The 17,185-nt window shown below is 44.8% G+C and overlaps 1 protein-coding gene across 1 annotated transcript in view; it reads left to right on the forward strand.

Annotated features, from left to right (window-relative positions):
• Positions 1-17,185, forward strand: part of TULP4 (TUB like protein 4) — a 272,567-nt gene that overhangs the window by 172,019 nt on the left and 83,363 nt on the right. Inside the window, exons 3-4 of the mRNA XM_074948695.1 lie at positions 3,164-3,292; positions 3,926-4,087. Of these exons, the coding sequence (XP_074804796.1) occupies positions 3,164-3,292; positions 3,926-4,087 (291 nt within the window). The remainder of the gene's footprint in view (positions 1-3,163; positions 3,293-3,925; positions 4,088-17,185) is intronic.

Here is a 17,185-nt window from a genome sequence, read left to right on the forward strand (position 1 = left end):
TGGCAGAGCCAGAGGTTGATCAGTGAGCACCTCTCAGCACGTTGGAAAGTTGGCGCCTGAAGCTTCAGCCCTGGAGTCGGTGACCTATACAAGGAGTCGCATATTAACTTCTGAAGAGCCGCATGTGGCTCCGGAGCCACAGGTTGGCCACGTCTGTTCTAGGCGTTAAGGGCCTGATTTCCAGAGGTGTGGAGCACCCATAACTCCATTTAAATCAGTGGAGCTGCAAATACTCCCCCCACCTCTGAAGATCTAGAGAAGGTTGCTAGAGAAGGTATTTTGTTGACTTCCTTCATAATACTGTTGAGAATCATTGGTGTGTTCTACTACATCAGCAGTTCTCAACCTGGGGTCTGGGACCCCCTGAAGGGCTGCGAGCAGGTTTTAGGTGGTCCGCCAAAATAAACCAGAGAGGGGCCGGCGTTTAGACTTGCTGGGGCCCAGGGCAGAAAGCCCAAGCCCCAGCCCCAGCCCCACCACCACCACCACCTGGGGCTGAATCTGAAGCCCGCGCAACTTCGCTTCGCAGGGCCCTCTGTGGTATGGGGCGTTGGGCAATTGCCTTGCTTACTATCCCTTCACGCTGGCCCTGGCTTTTAAACAGTTGTGATACAGGTGGGCCGTGGAATTTTTATAGCGTATTGGGGGAGGTGGGGAAGCTCAGAAAGAAAATCGTTGAGAACCCCTGCCCTACCTGGTTGCTGCATTTCACCCCAATATGAATGAAGTGATTGCTCTGTATATGTTTAATTTGTACAGTAAGACATGTTATACATATAATGCCATTTTGACACATCTGGTCCTTCTTTGCTGGAGCAGCTCAGGGAGGGGGCAGCAGAGCCGTTTCGACTGCAACTCCAGCCCAAGTGGAGGATGGTTCATAGCAGCCTAGAGCAATGTGCTGCTTACTGCTCTTCCAAACAAAAGCCATCTGTGTGCCTGACAGCATTGGATGAGCTATGCAGCTCAGGGCGGGACACCCTCTCCAGAGAAGCCCCTTGGAGCTGTGGTGTGAGGCTATTACTCTAGCAGGATGTTTGGAGGGATTCTGTTCTGCTGTTTGAGAGCAAATAAGAGGTTCACCACACCCATTTCTCGCCACAACCTTTGCTCAAGAGCCCTGTATAGCGCACCAACAGACAATTTCTGTTGGGTTATTTCAGTAGCTACAAGACTGATCCTTCAGGAATGGAAAGCTATGCTGATTGGTACCAGCTAAGGATCTGGCCCTTACAGTCCATAAACTGGTGCAGGAGTTCGTTTTAGCTAGTAAATTTAAGTCCCAATGTTGCAAACTTAGCTCCTGATCCTGGCTCTGTCCAGAACCTCTGATTTCAGTGGGGCTCATGGGTGCAAGGATCCTCCTGTGCAGAATCAGCCACAGAATGGGGCCCTTCAAGAGTATCATCCCATTTTAGTCAACAGCCAAATGAATTTCAGGAAACATAGTCATGTTCTTTGGGAAATGAAGAGTATTTATTTGGATTGATGAGTGCTATCTAACATTCACCCATCCTAGACTCTGAGTGTTCATTCAACAACTAAATTTACACTCTGATAATTGTTGATTTAATATTTTTATCTGCAGGTTTCATGTATTATGCTCTTATATGGTGGTGAGTATGTATGTATACCTAGCTGGATTATTCTGACATCTTGGAAATTAAACTAAATCAGAAAAAAAATGTGAAAGATGAGAGCAGAAGGTAAATGTTTTTTAAGGCTAATTTCTGTTTAAGGCACTAAGATGGGGTGGGCAAACTACAGCCCGGGGGCCGCATCCAGCCCTTCAGATGTTTTAATCTGGTCCTTTGAACTCCCGCCAGGGAGCAGGGTCCAGGGTTTGCCTTGCTCCAGCACTCTAGTTGGGGAGCGGGGTCGGAGCTTGCCCTGCTCTGCACATGCTGTTGCTCCGTGTGGCTCCTGGAAGTAGCGGCATGTCCCCCCTCTGGCTCCTACATGTAGCGGCAGTCAGAGGACTCCGTACGCTGCCCCCGCCTGAAACGCCGCCTCTGCAGCTCCCATGGGCCAGGAACTACGGCTGATGGGAGCTGCAGAGGTGGCGGCTGTGGACAGGGCAGCACACAGAGCTGCCTGGATGCGCTTCCGCATAGGAGCGGGGGGGGGGGGGCACAGCTGCTACCGGGAGCTGCTTGAGGTATGCACCACCTGGAGCCTGCACCCCTGACCCCATCCCATGCCCCTGCCCCAGCCCTGTTCCACCTTCCACCCTCTGAAACCCTCGGTCCCAGCCTGGAGCACCCTCCTCCCCTCATCCCCAGCCTCACCCCAGAGCCCATATCCCCAGCCGGAGATCTCACCCCCTTCTATACCCCAACCCCCAATTTCGTGAGCATTCATGGCCCGCCATACAATTTCCATGCCCACCCCTGCACTAAGATGACATGGTTCATTTCAGGTATATATTGAGGCCTCTAAAGTGGCTTCATTTATTAACTTAACTTCATGCTAATTATAAATGAGACCAGTCATGGCAGGCTTTAGCTTGGTTAAATTCTGTAGGAATAATCCAAACGTCTCTAATGGGAGAAAGAAGAGCCCATACAAAGCCTCTATTTCCTCTGCAATCGGTAGCAGAGAAGAAACATTCAAGTTAAATTATGTTCCTAATTCTCATGAATTAGGGAGTCTGGAATGTTTTTAAAGGGGTTGTTGATGCAGGGAGCTAGATTCAATCCTGGTGAAAGTGGACCTGCCTCCACTGAAGTCAGTAGAATTGGGAATTTGACCCAGGGAATCTGGTAGCATTTGAGGTGAGGGACAGGGGAAAGTGGTTTGAGAAAGACAGATTGTATGTACAAGGACTTCAAGGTTTGTTTACTCTTTCTGGAGTGGAACTCTGGATTACCACATGTTTTTGTTAGTTTCAACAGTATCTGATGGCTTCCATAAAGGCCTGACAGTTGGGAGAATTCTGAATTGCTTGACAGCCATAATAAAATGAGTCCTGTAATAAAATGAGTCCAGCTGTTCTTGAGAGCTGCATGATATTATGCCGAAAATTACTATTTTGTAGATCTTATTCAGAATTTAAATGTGACATTGTTTATTTTGCAGTATTAGTTAATTGAGTCTCTAGTAAAACACTTGTTAACACTGTATACAGTCATGGTAATGCTGCATTTGTTTGGAATCTCTTTAGGTTGTATTGGTGAGATGGAATGAACCATTCCAGAAACTGGCAACCTGTGATGCAGATGGAGGAATTTTTGTTTGGATTCAATATGAAGGCAGATGGTCTGTGGAGCTTGTGAATGATCGTGGGGCACAGGTTGGTATGAACATTTTCTCTGTAGTCAAGAACAGTCAAATCATAAGAGGTTCCTTTTGAACCTTCCTTCCTTTTTTAAAAACATTTCTTTATTGAAATAACTAAACAGGGAGTGTCATAGAGATTCCTGCTACACTGAGCTCCTTGGGTTTTACAAACAGGATGAAATTTGCTATGAGGCAGAAAGCCAGGACAAGATTCACACTCTACTTAAGATTTCAAAACAAGGCTTAAGTAAGACTTAAGTGGGACTTCAGTGGCCCACTGGTGAATTTCACTCAGAAGGAGCATGATAAAGGAATAGTCCTTTTTTATCCCATTGTATCTAGTTAACAATCTCAAGAAGTTTTTTTTTTAACTCTTGTTACTGGTTCTCAGTGTATTGAGTTTTTCACTGGTGGGACAGTGTGAAATTGCTAAACCCTCAATTAATCACCATCAGAAACTCTTCTGATTTCCATTTCCATGTGATAAAAATGCGTTCTTCTAAGCAAGTTTTATGACACTGTATATTGATTCCATGTTAAACTTCTCCATAATAAATCATATATAAAATGGGTATAGTAATACTTATAATAACTTGGAAATTATTGCATGATTAATGTCTAATCTCTTATCTATGTATATGTTAAGGTGAGCGACTTTACATGGAGCCATGATGGGACTCAAGCTCTCATCTCCTATAGGGATGGATTTGTGCTGGTTGGTTCAGTCAGTGGACAGAGACATTGGTCTTCAGAGATTAACTTGGAGAGTCAGATCACCTGTGGCATATGGACTCCTGATGATCAACAGGTAATGGCATTCACAGAAAGGAAATTAATACCTATATTCATGTTTTATGAAATAACACATCTAAAATCAACATAAACAGGAGAATGAGTACATTGTAAGAACAGGTTTCAGAGTAGCAGCCATGTTAGTCTGTATTCGCAAAAAGAAAAGGAGTACTTGTGGCACCTTAGAGACTAACACATTTATTTGAGCATAAGCTTTCGTGAGCTACAGCTCACTTCATCAGATGCATTCAGTGGAAAATACAGTGGGGAGATTTATATACATAGAGAACATAAAACAGTGGGCGTTACCATACACACTGTAACGAGAGTGATCACTTAAGGTGAGCTATTACCAGCAGGAGAGTGGCGGGGGGGGAAAGGAGGGAACCTTTTGTAGTGATACTCAAGGTGGGCCATTTCCAGCAGTTGACAAGAACGTGTGAGGAACGGTGGGGGTGGGGGGATAAACATGGGGAAATAGTTTTACTTTGTGTAATGACCCATCCACTCCCAGTCTCTATTCAAGCCTAAGTTATTTGTATCCAGTTTGCAAATTAATTCCAATTCAGCAGTCTCTCATTGGAGTCTGGAGTCTGTTTCTGAAGTTTTTTTGTTGAAGTATTGCCACTTTTAGGTCTGTAATTGAGTAACCAAAGAGATTGAAGTGTTCTCCAACTGGTTTTTGAATGTTATAATTCTTGACGTCTGATTTGTGTCCATTTATTCTTTTATGTAGAGACTGTCCAGTTTGACCAATGTACATGGCAGAGGGGCATTGCTGGCACATGATGGCATATATCACATTGGTAGATGTGCAGGTGAACGAGCCTCTGATATTGTGGCTGATGTTATTAGGCCCTGTGATGGTGTCCCCTGATTAGATATGTGGACACAGTTGGCAACGGGCTTTGTTGCAAGGATAGGTTCCTGGGTTAGTGGTTTTGTTGTGTGGTGTATGGTTGCTGGTGAGTATTTGCTTCAGGTTGGGGGGCTGTCTGTAAGCAAGGACTGGCCTGTCTCCCAAGATCTGTGAGAGTGATGGGTCGTCCTTCAGGATAGGTTATAGATCTTTGATGATGCATTGGAGAGGTTTTAGTTGAGGGCTGAAGGTGATGGCTAGTGGCGTTCTGTTGTTTTCTTTGTTGGGCCTGTCCTGTAGTAGGTGACTTCTGGGTACTCTTCTGGCTCTGTCAATCTGTTTCTTCACTTCAGCAGGTGGGATTGTGGTTGTAAGAATGCTTGATAGAGATCTTGTAGGTGTTTGTCTCTGTCTGCAGGGTTGGAGCAAATGCGGTTGTATCGTAGAGCTTGGCTGTAGACAATGGATCGTGTGGTGTGGTCTGGATGAAAGATGGAGGCGTGTAGGTAGGAATAGCGGTCAGTAGGTTTCCGGTATAGGGTGGTGTTTATGTGACCATCGCTTATTAGCACCGTAGTGTCCAGGTTGATGGTGGGATGGAAATTGTTGAAATCAGGGTGGAATTCCTCAAGGGCTTCTTTTCCATGGGTCCAGATGATGAAGATGTCATCAATGTAGCACAAGTAGAGTAGGGGCATTAGGGGACGAGAGCTGCGGAAGCGTTGTTCTAAGTCAGCCATAAAAATGTTGGCATACTGTGGGGCCATGCGGGTACCCATAGCAGTGCCGCTGATTTGAAGGTATACATTGTCCCCAAATGTGAAATAGTTATGGATGAGGACAAAGTCACAAGTTCAGCCACCAGGTTTGCCGTGACATTATCGGGGACACTGTTCCTGACGGCTTGTAGTCCATCTTTGTGTGGAATGTTGGTGTAGAGGGCTTCTACGTCCATAGTGGCCAGGATGGTGTTTTCAGGAAGATCACCGATGGATTGTAGTTTCCTCAGGAAGTCAGTGGTGTTTGGAAGGTAGCTGGGAGTGCTGGTAGCGTAGGGCCTGAGGAGGGAGTCTACATAGCCAGACAATCCTGCTGTCAGGGTGCCAATGCCTGAGATGATGTGGTGTCCAGGATTTCCAGGTTTATGGATCTTGGGTAGCAGATAGAATACCCCTGGTAGGAGTTCCAGGGGTGTGTCTGTGAGGATTTGTTCTTGTGCTTTTTCAGGGAGTTTCTTGAGCAAAGGGTGTAGTTTCTTTTGGTAACCCTCAGAACTGAGACTAACCAGAGCCCATCTAAATATTATGAAAATTTACCTGAAGAGGTGATTCTCATGCACTAGACAAAAGCATTGGACAATGTGAATTCTAAATTACTGTGTCATCCAGGGCCATTTTTCAGTCCTGGTATACTGAAACATTTGGGGCCTCATTTCAAAATTATGCATGCAAAAAGGGACTGTGCTGTTATGCACCTAATGCATTTGTGCAATTATCTCAGTGATTCAGGTGAACTGGGGTAAGGCTTGTGCAAACAGGCAGTTACTTATACTGGTCATTTGAACTTGCAGTTGCCCAGTTTGCACAAGCAATAAAAGTGACTGTCTGTGAATTGTGCATTAGTTGTGCATTTCCATTTGCATCTTTGAACGAGTAAATGGACCTGCCAAATTTTGAAAATAAAGCTGAGAGAAACGAGGGCCTGAAGCAATCAATCTCCTTAAAAAATAAAAAGATTTCTTGAACCATGGAATACATCTTGCTGAGCTTTGAAAAAGTCAGATGTAAAATTCTCCATTACTGCTTTCCTAATTCAACATAATATGTTGGTCATGGTGTCAATTATAGTGGGCACTGCGGTAGCCCTTTGGTTTTCATTTGCAGTATATCCAATGGCTCTTTCACTATTCAGCTCATGTCCTTACTTGAACAGTCTCTTCTTCCACAATGTTCATCCTCTTTATAATTAATATGTCTGTCATATGGCACTGAGAGAGAGGATGGGGACAGATTACCTTGTGGAAATAGAAGTTGCATTTTATCAGGATTGGATCATTTTATTTATGTGCTTTATAATTCCTTAAAAATTGTCAGATCCAGGCTCCAGGTACCTGTGACGTAAATTTGGAATATAAATCCATACAAAACATAACAGTCCATGCAAAGCCCATTAGGGAATTGTTAATGGGATATAATAATAATAATAATAAAAATACAGGTGAGTCTCATCTTACGCGCATTTAACATGCGCTAATTCAGCTTTGCGCGGTCGGCAAAAACAAAAAAAAAAAAAGAAAAATAACAATTTAAATACTGTACCTGTAGTGCAGGCGATTCTGCCCGCCCTTACACTCAATATAATTTTGACTATACGGGGTTTTCGCTTTACGCGCTGACTGTGGAACGTAACCCCAGCATAAGATGAGACTAGCCTGTACTTTGTATTTCCACAGAGCTTGCTTATAATCATAGGACTGGAATCCCAAAGTATTTTGCAAAGAGTAATGAATTAATTATCGCAGCACCACCCTAGTGAGGCAGATAGTTTTATATTCCCTTTTTGAAGCTGAGGAACAGAGATTAAATGATTTGCTTGAGGTCAGTGGAAACAAACAAGCAGCAGATCTACCAGCTCCAAGTCCTATGCTTTATTCCCTGACTAAATTATCCTCTCCGTGGGGTCTTTCACCTCTGTTTCATTGGTTAAACTCTGGTCACTCATTAATTGCCAGCTAATTCAAATTAGCTCTCACATTTGTATGTTCCAGGGCACAAATGTTTGTGGAGTGCCAAGACTAACATGTACAAATGTGTTCGCCAATTCGGGTTCGTTAGAAATCAGTTAACTTGAGTTAAAAATCTTTACTGTAGGCAAATGCTTTGATAGTAACCAAAAATTGACACTATATGAGTGCTGTTGTGTAATCTGACATTTTCCACTCAACCCCCATGTTTGCACATGACACTGTGCATATTTGTATGCATTATCCAGAGACAGTGTGCAGATGAGGGTAGCTTTCAGTATACGCTTCAACATAATACTCTGCCTACGTAAAGGGACTGGGATTACATGAGGTCCAAGGGAAAGCGACTGTGACCAGGTGATTACTAAGGACATGAACAGACTATGCACTTATGTGATAAGGACTTAAAGGGAATGGACTGTATTGTTGTTACACACATAGACATGTATGTACAGGACTGGATTCTGATCTCACACCAGTTTTAATCTTATGTAACCTCACTGAGTTCAGTAGAGTTATGCCTGATTAATACTCATGTGAGTGAGATGAGAATCAACCCCACAGTATATTCTATTCTATGGTAGCTTCAGGACCGTCTCTGTTACCTAGAGCAGCATCACTTGGTGATACAGCAAACGGCAAGTAAATGTCAAATTTTGAATGTACATTTTCCCTATTTTCTTGATTTCTTTCACACCTGATACTCATGAAAATTGATAATGAAGGCATCCCTGGAAGATATTTCCCAAAATGATACTGTGACCTTTAAAACAGTGCACTGTAAAGGTTAAATTTCCATGATGGTTTATCTTTAAATTATTCTACTTGTCCTCAGTGAAATTTTAGTGTCGTCCCTCCTTTGCCCCCACCCCACCTCTCCACTTCCTTTCTTTTCTATGCTAGAACTGCAAAATATTTTTTGAAGTTTGTAACAGAGAAAGGAGGAAACCTGAATATTTGTTTGACACCAAAGGAAATGTGTTAGTTCCATGCTGTAGCCAACATATATAAACTCAGGGGTTCCATTTAATTTGTTGGGAGAGGAAATCTTCCCCAATACTCTTACAGATGGGAAGGTTCTGCGTTTTGAAATATTATGTTTGCCTGACTCTCCACCTAGTTTTCCTTTTAATCTCTTCTCCTTCCCTCTCATGCTCTCATACATGTCCGTCTCTCTTCCTCCAGTTTAGTCACACACTTCTCTCCCGCAATCAATTTGTCACCAACAGTCAATGATGACTTGTCCTATTCCCCTCCCACGGCAACCCACTTGTCCTATCCCCAACCCCTTACCAGTTTTTCCTCATTGGAAAGGATAGAGGAACTCTCTTCCCTCTCTGCCTGCAGCAGCCACTCAGAGCAGCTGAGTGCTACTGTCTTATCCATCTATTTTAGGGCTAGAAAATTAGATCAAACCACCTATGTCACTCAGGGGATGTGAAAAATCCAGATCCTTGAGTGACTAAGGCTATTTCTACACTAGCACTTTTGTCAGTAAAACTTTTGTTGGTCAGGAGTGTGAAAAAAACATACACCCCGACCGACATAAGTTTCACAAACAGAAGTGCCAGTGTGGACAGCGCTCGGGAGATGCTTTCCTGCTGACACAGCTATCACCGCTCTGTTGGGGGTGGTTTAATTATGTAGATGGAAGCACTCTCTCCCATCGGCATAGAGGGGCTCCACGGGAGACCTTTTCGCGGTGCAACTGCAGCGGTATACAGCTATGCCACTGTAAGGTCTCTACTCTAGACATAGCCATAGTTAAGCCGACCGAAGTCCCCATGACAGTGGTAGATTGACGGAGGAATTCTCCCATCGACCTAGCTACCACCTCTCGGGGAGATGGATTGCCTATGACGATGCAGAACCCCTCCCTTTGGCACAGGTCATGTCTACAGCTCTGCTGTAGTGCTTCAGGTGTAGACAAGCCCACAGGCTTTGATACAGCCAACAGTTGCTGTAGTATTGTTTTAGGAGCAGCAGTGATCTGTATGCTCTGTATAACTTGTATGTTCAAAAGGTCTGTTACACTCCCCCCCCCCCCCTTGTCTCCTCTCCCTCTTTGAATACCTGTGAAGTGGCTTTCCCCCTTCCCCTCCCTCCTGGAATGCTTGTGGGATGAATGGGCTGCTTGAACAGCTGGAAGATCAAAAGAGTTCCCAGGTAGACAAGGTATCTGGGACTCTGATTAGGCAGCGCTCACACACCCAATGAATGGACACTGTCTGAGGTGGAGTGTGACCAGCTAGATGTGGCCAAGTCATCTCTAGTTGCAGGCCACGAGAAGCAGTCCTTAAAAGGGGAAGGGGCCACGTGCTCAGGAGTGCACTCACAAGCTTGTACCTCCCGTGAAGGCCCTTTGCCCGGACCGCCTGGCCAGTGGTTCGTCACATGCCTCGGGAAAACTTACCTTCACTCACTTTGAAGAATCCTGACCTCTCCAGTGCTGTGCCTGTCCTGGGAGTGAGAGTATGCGAGTGTGAGTGCGACCCCCCCCACACACACTTCTTTTGAGCTTAGCTATCAATGTAATAAACGTGCTGCTTTCTGCCAAACTCTGGTGGGTCATTAGTCCTCCCTAAGCTTGCTAGCTGGCCCAGTTTTGGGTAACAAGTATCTGAGTGCCTTCTGCATAAAATCAATAGCAATAGCAAAGTCCCTAGTGAACTTCATGGAGTCTCTAGCACTTCTTCCTTTTCGCGGTTGAAACACTGCCTGGGGTAAGGTTTTTGTTTGTTTGTTTTTGTTATATTTTTATTAAGGTGGCAGAGGTTGGAAATAGAAGAGAATGTTCATATTGTGTGTCACAGTACAATAGTTTTCTCAAAAGTTTTGCAACATTTCCTAAACACATTCAGACTGGATGTGTCTGATCTCCTTGGGAAGACTGTTCTGTAGCCTATTCCCTCAGCCAAGAATGCTTTATTCCAGCTCTAAGGTATTCCGTCTGGGGCTTTGCGATATGCATCATCCCAAAAGAGCACAGCTGTTGCAGTGGGTCACAGATGGAAATTTGTTCTTTGATGTATCTGGGGCTAGATCCATAAATTGCTTTCAAAATGATGACCAAAACCTTAAACTGGCATTGGAAGTTGACTGGGAACCAATGAAAGGACTTGAGCATGGGCCTGATGGGCTCACGGTGGCTTGACCTATGGAGAAAGTGGGCAGCTACATTCTGCACGAGCTGGAACCCATGCATTCTCTTCACATTTCAGCTTCAACTACAGTGAGTGACAGTAATCCAACCTGGAGATGACAAATGCTTGGATCACTGCAGCTGGGACCTCATCCGGGAGGAAACAATGAACTTTCTTAGCAAGCTGGAGGTGAAAGAGGGCATTTTTGGAAACTGCTGCTACCTGGTCATCCACATTTAACAAAGAGTCAAAAAGGACCCTGAGGTTTCACACCACTTTGATGAATGAAAGCTGTATGCCCTCACTGGAAGGTGGGGAGAGCGTCTTGGCCAGTTTCCAACCAGTATTATTTCACTTGTGCTTGGGTTCAGCTTGAGCCAGCTGGTCTTCATCCAATAACTAATTTTCTGTAGGATTTCTAACATTATAGTAATGGTGGTGATTGCATCAGCTGAGAATGAGGTGTATAGCTGAGTGTCGAAAGCATGGGCTGTTAAGCCCCTACCATGTCTCTGTCTCTCCCTGTGGTCTCATGTTGCTATTGAAGAGAAGTATGGATAATATGGATCTCTGAGGGCCTTTGGAGAGGAGGAGCTGTTACTTGTGTCTATTGTTATGAGGTGGTTACTTTTTAGTGTCACAAGAGCCATCTCTGTGCTATGCCCAGGTCTGAACCCTTATTGTGAGGCATCCAGGAGGTTGGTTGATGTCACATATTGTTGAAGCATGGTGGTTACTACTTTCTCAATTATTTTGCCCAGGAACAGGAGGTTGGAGACGGGATGATAGTTGGAAAGAGTTTCAGGTTCAGGCTTCCTGAAGATTGAGGAACTATTGCATTTTTCAAGGCGTTTGATAGATGTGCTTCTCTGAAGGAGGCACTGACTATTTCCATTAATAGTGGGCATAGTTGTTCATCACTGGCTTTTGCCAGCCATGAGTAACATAGATTGGTTTTATATGTTGTGGCCCTAATATTTTTCAGAGCATCTTAAACTTTGTGATGTGTGAGGAAGCCCAACTCAGTCAGGGGTGGTGGGGTCAATAATACAATCCGGTCAGGGGTATGTTAGCTCTGTATGTATTCAGTTGATCCTATCAATGAAGTATGCTGACAGTTCTTTGCAGTGTTTGATGCTTGCATCTGGTGTCTGGGCGATGCAATCTTGGTAGGTTACCTGTTACACTATGCGAAATAGCTCTGCTGGCCGAGATTCTTCTGTATTGACTGTGGAGGAGTAGAAGGCTCATTTTGCCTCCTTTTCTCCATTGGCTAAGTCCTGTAAGGGTTGTTTGTGCTGCTGGTGGAATGATTCAGAATGTGTTTTGCGAAACTGGCAGTCTAACTTTCTGTGTGTGTACTTCATCTGTGAACCATGGTGATCTTCCCAGTTGGTGGCGGGAGAAGATGGTTTGGGGTCAAGGCATTGATGGTAGTGAATATCAGGTGACTGTACTAACTCATTGGAACCTTGGTCTTGTAATTGAATGGCTTGTTCTCCTTGCTCAAGTTGAAAACCTTGTGAGTTCAGGAGCTTTGTTTGCTCACTGTCCTGGTTAGAAGGAGCTTTGACCCCACTCCACGTGGAATCATTCATTTGTAGGAACAGGACCATGCTTGTAACCTCTGAAATCAATGGGAGTTAGGTACCTGCATACCTTTGAGGAGCTAGGTGTTAGACTTCAACAGCCAGGGCACAGGAATCTAGAGGTGAGTTGCAAACCCCGATTTCTTGCATATGCTGCTTCAGGAATTAGTTACCAGTAAGAAATGTTCCTCTAATGTTCTAAAGAGAATGACATTTGACTGGTTGTCACTTCAAGTGGGACACTCATACCACATAATTATATGGCATTTTTCATCTCCAAAGTGCTTCACAAACATAAATCAACACTCAGTAGCAGGGCTTTTCAGTTCAATAAACAATCATGGGGCTCGCATCATTTTTCAGCCTGCCTCCATTTTCCAAGCCCCGCATTGGAGCATCTGACCTCATGGGCCGGAACCCTTATTACTGGACATTGCGCATACTATTGCATAGAGCCCCATCAGCTGCATGGGACTGCTCATGATACTTAGCACTATATACTCAGTAGTAAGACTTTGCAGGATTGGGCCCTTTGTCTGGAGGGCATCGCATAGGTGCTGGAACTGGGTCTGCTGCCACACACCCTGGCTTGAAGTGGTTTCCATCATATACAGGATTTACAGTTTGATTCAATGGCTGTCAGTATCCCTACTATAAAAATTGTTCCAGCACCCCCGGAGCAGTGTGACCTGCTACCGTTTACTTCAGCTCCCACTGACTGAATCATTCAGGGGTATGACCTCCGTGGCTTCTTGGAAATGGCTGCTTTCCTGCTTCGTCAGGGTCTTGTGAATTCCCTTTTTGGTTAGCAGAAGAATCTGGAAGGATAATGCAGGAATGAAAATGTAATTTGAAATGATGGACAGTATAAAGTCTTAGCCTCTGTCCTGAGACCAAGGGTATTGTAACCTTCCCAAAAGTGGGGGGGGCCGGGGGCCCCCACTTCTCCCCTTCCCCCAAGGGCCTGCCTACATCCCTCCTGTTCCCCTGGAGGCCCTGCCCCAGGCCAAGCCAAAAGCCGGAGGGGGGCCAGGGACACCCCCACCCCTCAGGGTGAAAGCAGTCCCATGACCATGTCCCCACCCCCAGGAAACCCTGCCCATGGCAGGTGGAGGTACCCAGGCTCCCCAAAACTGCCCATGCCGCTCTCTCCGACCCGGCTCCAGCTTGGGGGGGCCTCGGAGCCTCAGCCTGGCCATGATGAGAGCCACGTGGGCAGCTGTGGGGAGCTGTGGCGGACCCTCCACTTCCCCTGGGAAGGGAGCCTGCCAAAAGCAGCCCCCGGCCTGTGTCCGTGCCCCCAGACTCCCCCAGCCAGGGCAGGTGGAGTGTACGCAGCTCCGCACCCTTCTCAGAAAAACTCTTTTGGCATCAATCCTTGTTAAAGAGTATTGTTAAAATGTGCCCCACAAAAAAGGGATTATTTTAATAGTTGGTGATAAGAAAGCTTTTATCTTGTTACCTGGAAGGATGTACTTATATACTGGATTTTAAAATCATGTTCGTGATGGTTTTTGGCCATGTATAGAAGTTTATCTCAAGATACTAGAGCTGGGAGAAGGCTTTGACGTATCTAATAATGACAGGGAGGTGCTGTATTGCCAGAGGGTTGGACAAGAACTGCACATGGGGCTCAGTTCTTTCACTTATGACTGTTTGATACTGGTGTAACTCCATTGACTTCACTGGGGTTACTACTGAGCTCTGCTGGTGCGTGTGAGAGAAGAGTCAGACCCACTGTCTTCAACACAGTAAAGTCATGTTGAAAATGAATGAATTTGTTTTAATTCCTGGAACAGGCCATATTCAGTTATTGCTGTTAATATCTCAAGAGGTACTATTTACCTACATTTATTCCCTGCATTACCAGTGAAGTAAATTATTAGACTTCTTTTTTTACGGTCATAAGATCCACTGTCTAGTTTCTCTTTTCCTACTATTAGTTTTTCCTTATGGAGACTCAAGGGCTTGTTAATATTCTGTTTGACCTGGGGGAGTGATTGATGTGAAACATCACAAGGTTCTCTCTTTCTCTCTTTCTTTCTCTTTCTCTTTCTTCAGTTTGATATGAAAATAAATATATAGGCAATTAGCTCATTTAGATTCCAGTCCTGCAAATATTACCAGGCATATTGCTTACTACCATGAGTAGTTCCATAGGCAGCAGTAAGGATATATAGGATTGGGTTCTTGCTTATGCCTCAATTAGCCATTTATATCTGTATCACTATTGTTACCAGTGGTGCAGAAAATAAGCACAGCATTTGGAACATTGGTAGTTTGCAGTGCAAGGCCGTGTCGGACGTTTGAGGGGGAGAGGTTCGTTATTGTCCCCAGGACTCGCCTTCCCTATTTGCATAGCAACCCTGGCTGCTTCAACATCATATTTTGTTTCATCCAGCAAACAGAGGCAGACTTCAATTTCTAAATCATATCTTGAACATCTTGAATTTCCTGATAGAATCTGGGACCCAGAAAAGAATTAACATTAAAACAATTTGTCCTTTCTGGGCATTGATGCAGAACAGATGGAATCTGTGTACATTGTATGTCCTGTATGTCTATAGTTGGATCAGTACCCCATTGTGCTGGGTGCTGCACAGAGATACGGTATGACATGATCCTGGCCCAAAAGAGCTTATAAGCTAAATAGATAAGTCAAACAAAGAGTAATGGATGGACAAGATATAATCAAAATATTAAAATTAAACAACTTTAATAATTGATTTGTGACCCTGTTCAGTATCTCTGAATATCAGGCCCAAGGTTTCTCAAGTTGGGCAATCAGAAAATGAGAAACCCCTGTGATTGGACACTTTGAAAAAATACATCAGAGGGACTAGAGCATTCTAGTTTTACTGTGCCTTTCTCAGCCTGCTGACCTTCTCTCTCCTGAAGCTCAAAAGCACTTGTAGCCTTCAGTGCATGTAGTTTTTTTTATTATTTATACTACAGTAATACCTAGAGGTCCCAGTCAAGATCCCCATTGTTGGGATTGTATAAACACACAGTCCCTGCACTAATCTAGTACAGAGAGAACCTCTCCGAGGCCAGACATTCTCTATATCTGGGGAGCAGGTGCTGCAGAGTTAGGCCCTGATTCCAGAACTGATGCATTGCACGCACATCCTTGCACCCTCTGAGAGCCCTGTTAACTTCAATGGGGTTTTGTACATTGGGGAAATTCTGCCACTGCACATGCACAGAATTCATCCCCCCCGTCCTCCCAATTTTTTTTCTCTGCAGAATATAGATTCTGCTAGAGAGGCACTGCAGTTATACCTTTTGCCCACCAGGGGCTGCTGCATTGCCAGAAGAGGGGGCAACCAGCCAGAGTGGCTGTGTTCCTCACAGTGGGGACAGGTGAGGAGGCACCAGACGGACAGAGCAGGGCAAGCAGGGCTGCTGGAGGTCACAGACTGTGGTTCAGAAGGTCTAGTGCGGGGACAGACTGGGGCATGGGCTCAGGAGCTAGTGTGGTGACAACATTGAGCTGGGACTGAATGGGAGGTGGGATGCAGGGACACATGGGGATGGGGGTAGGAGGTGCAGGGACACACAGATACAGGGGGATATGTGTCTGACTGAATGGGAAAGTCTAGAGGTCAGCCAGGTTCTGCAGGGGGAGACTCCCCAACTCCCTAACAATCCCTTCCCTCCCCTCCACCTCCCTGTCAAGGTTCCTTCCCCACTCTGAACTCTAGGGTACAGATGTGGGGACCTGCATGAAAGACCCCCTAAACTTATTCTTACCAGCTTAGGTTAAAAACTTCCCCAAGGTACAAACTTTGCCTTGTCCTTGAACAGTATGCTGCCACCACCAAGCGTTTTAAACAAAGAACAGGGAAAGAGCCCACTTGGAGACGTCTTCCCCCAAAATATCCCCCCAAGCCCTACACCCCCTTTCCTGGGGAAAGCTTGATAATAATCCTCACCATTTGGTACAGGTGGACAAAGACCCAAACCCTTGGATCTTAAGAACAATGAAAAATCAATCAGGTTCTTAGAAGAAGAATTTTAATTAAAGAAAAGGTAAAAGAATCACCTCTGTAAAATCAGGATGGTGAATACCTTACAGGGTAATCAGATTCAAAACATAGAGAATCCCTCTAGGTAAAACCTTAAGTTACAAAAAGACACAAAAACAAGAATATACATTCATAGATATTTAAGTCAGAAAGGACCATTATGATCATCTACTCTGACCTCCTGCACAACACAGGCCACAGAATTTCACCCACCACTCCTACAAAAAAAACCCTCACACCTATATCCGTGCTATTGAAGTCCTCAAATTGTAGTTTAAAGACTTCAAGGAGCAGAGAATCCTCCAGCAAGTGACCCGTGCCCCATGCTACAGAGGAAGGCGAAAAACCTCCAGGGCCTCTTCCAATCTGCCCTGGAGGAAAATTCCTTCCCGACCCCAAATATGTCGATCAGCTAAACCCTGAGCATATGGGCAAGATTCATCAGCCAGATACTACAGAAAATTCTTTCTTGGGTAACTCGGATCTCACCCCATCTAATAGCCCATCACAGGCCATTGGACCTATTTACCATGAATATTTAATTACCAAAACCATGTTATCCCATCATACCATCTCCTTCATAAACTTATCGAGTTTAATCTTAAAACCAGATAGATCTTTTGCCCCCACTGCTTCCCTTGGAAGGCTATTCCAAAACTTCACTCCTCTGATGGTTAAAAACCTTCGTCTAATTTCTAGTCTAAATTTCCTAGTGGCCAGTTTATATCCATTTGTTCTTGTGTCCACATTGG

Source organism: Natator depressus, chromosome 3 (genome assembly GCF_965152275.1).
Source record: "Natator depressus isolate rNatDep1 chromosome 3, rNatDep2.hap1, whole genome shotgun sequence".
NCBI lineage: Eukaryota > Metazoa > Chordata > Testudines > Cheloniidae > Natator > Natator depressus.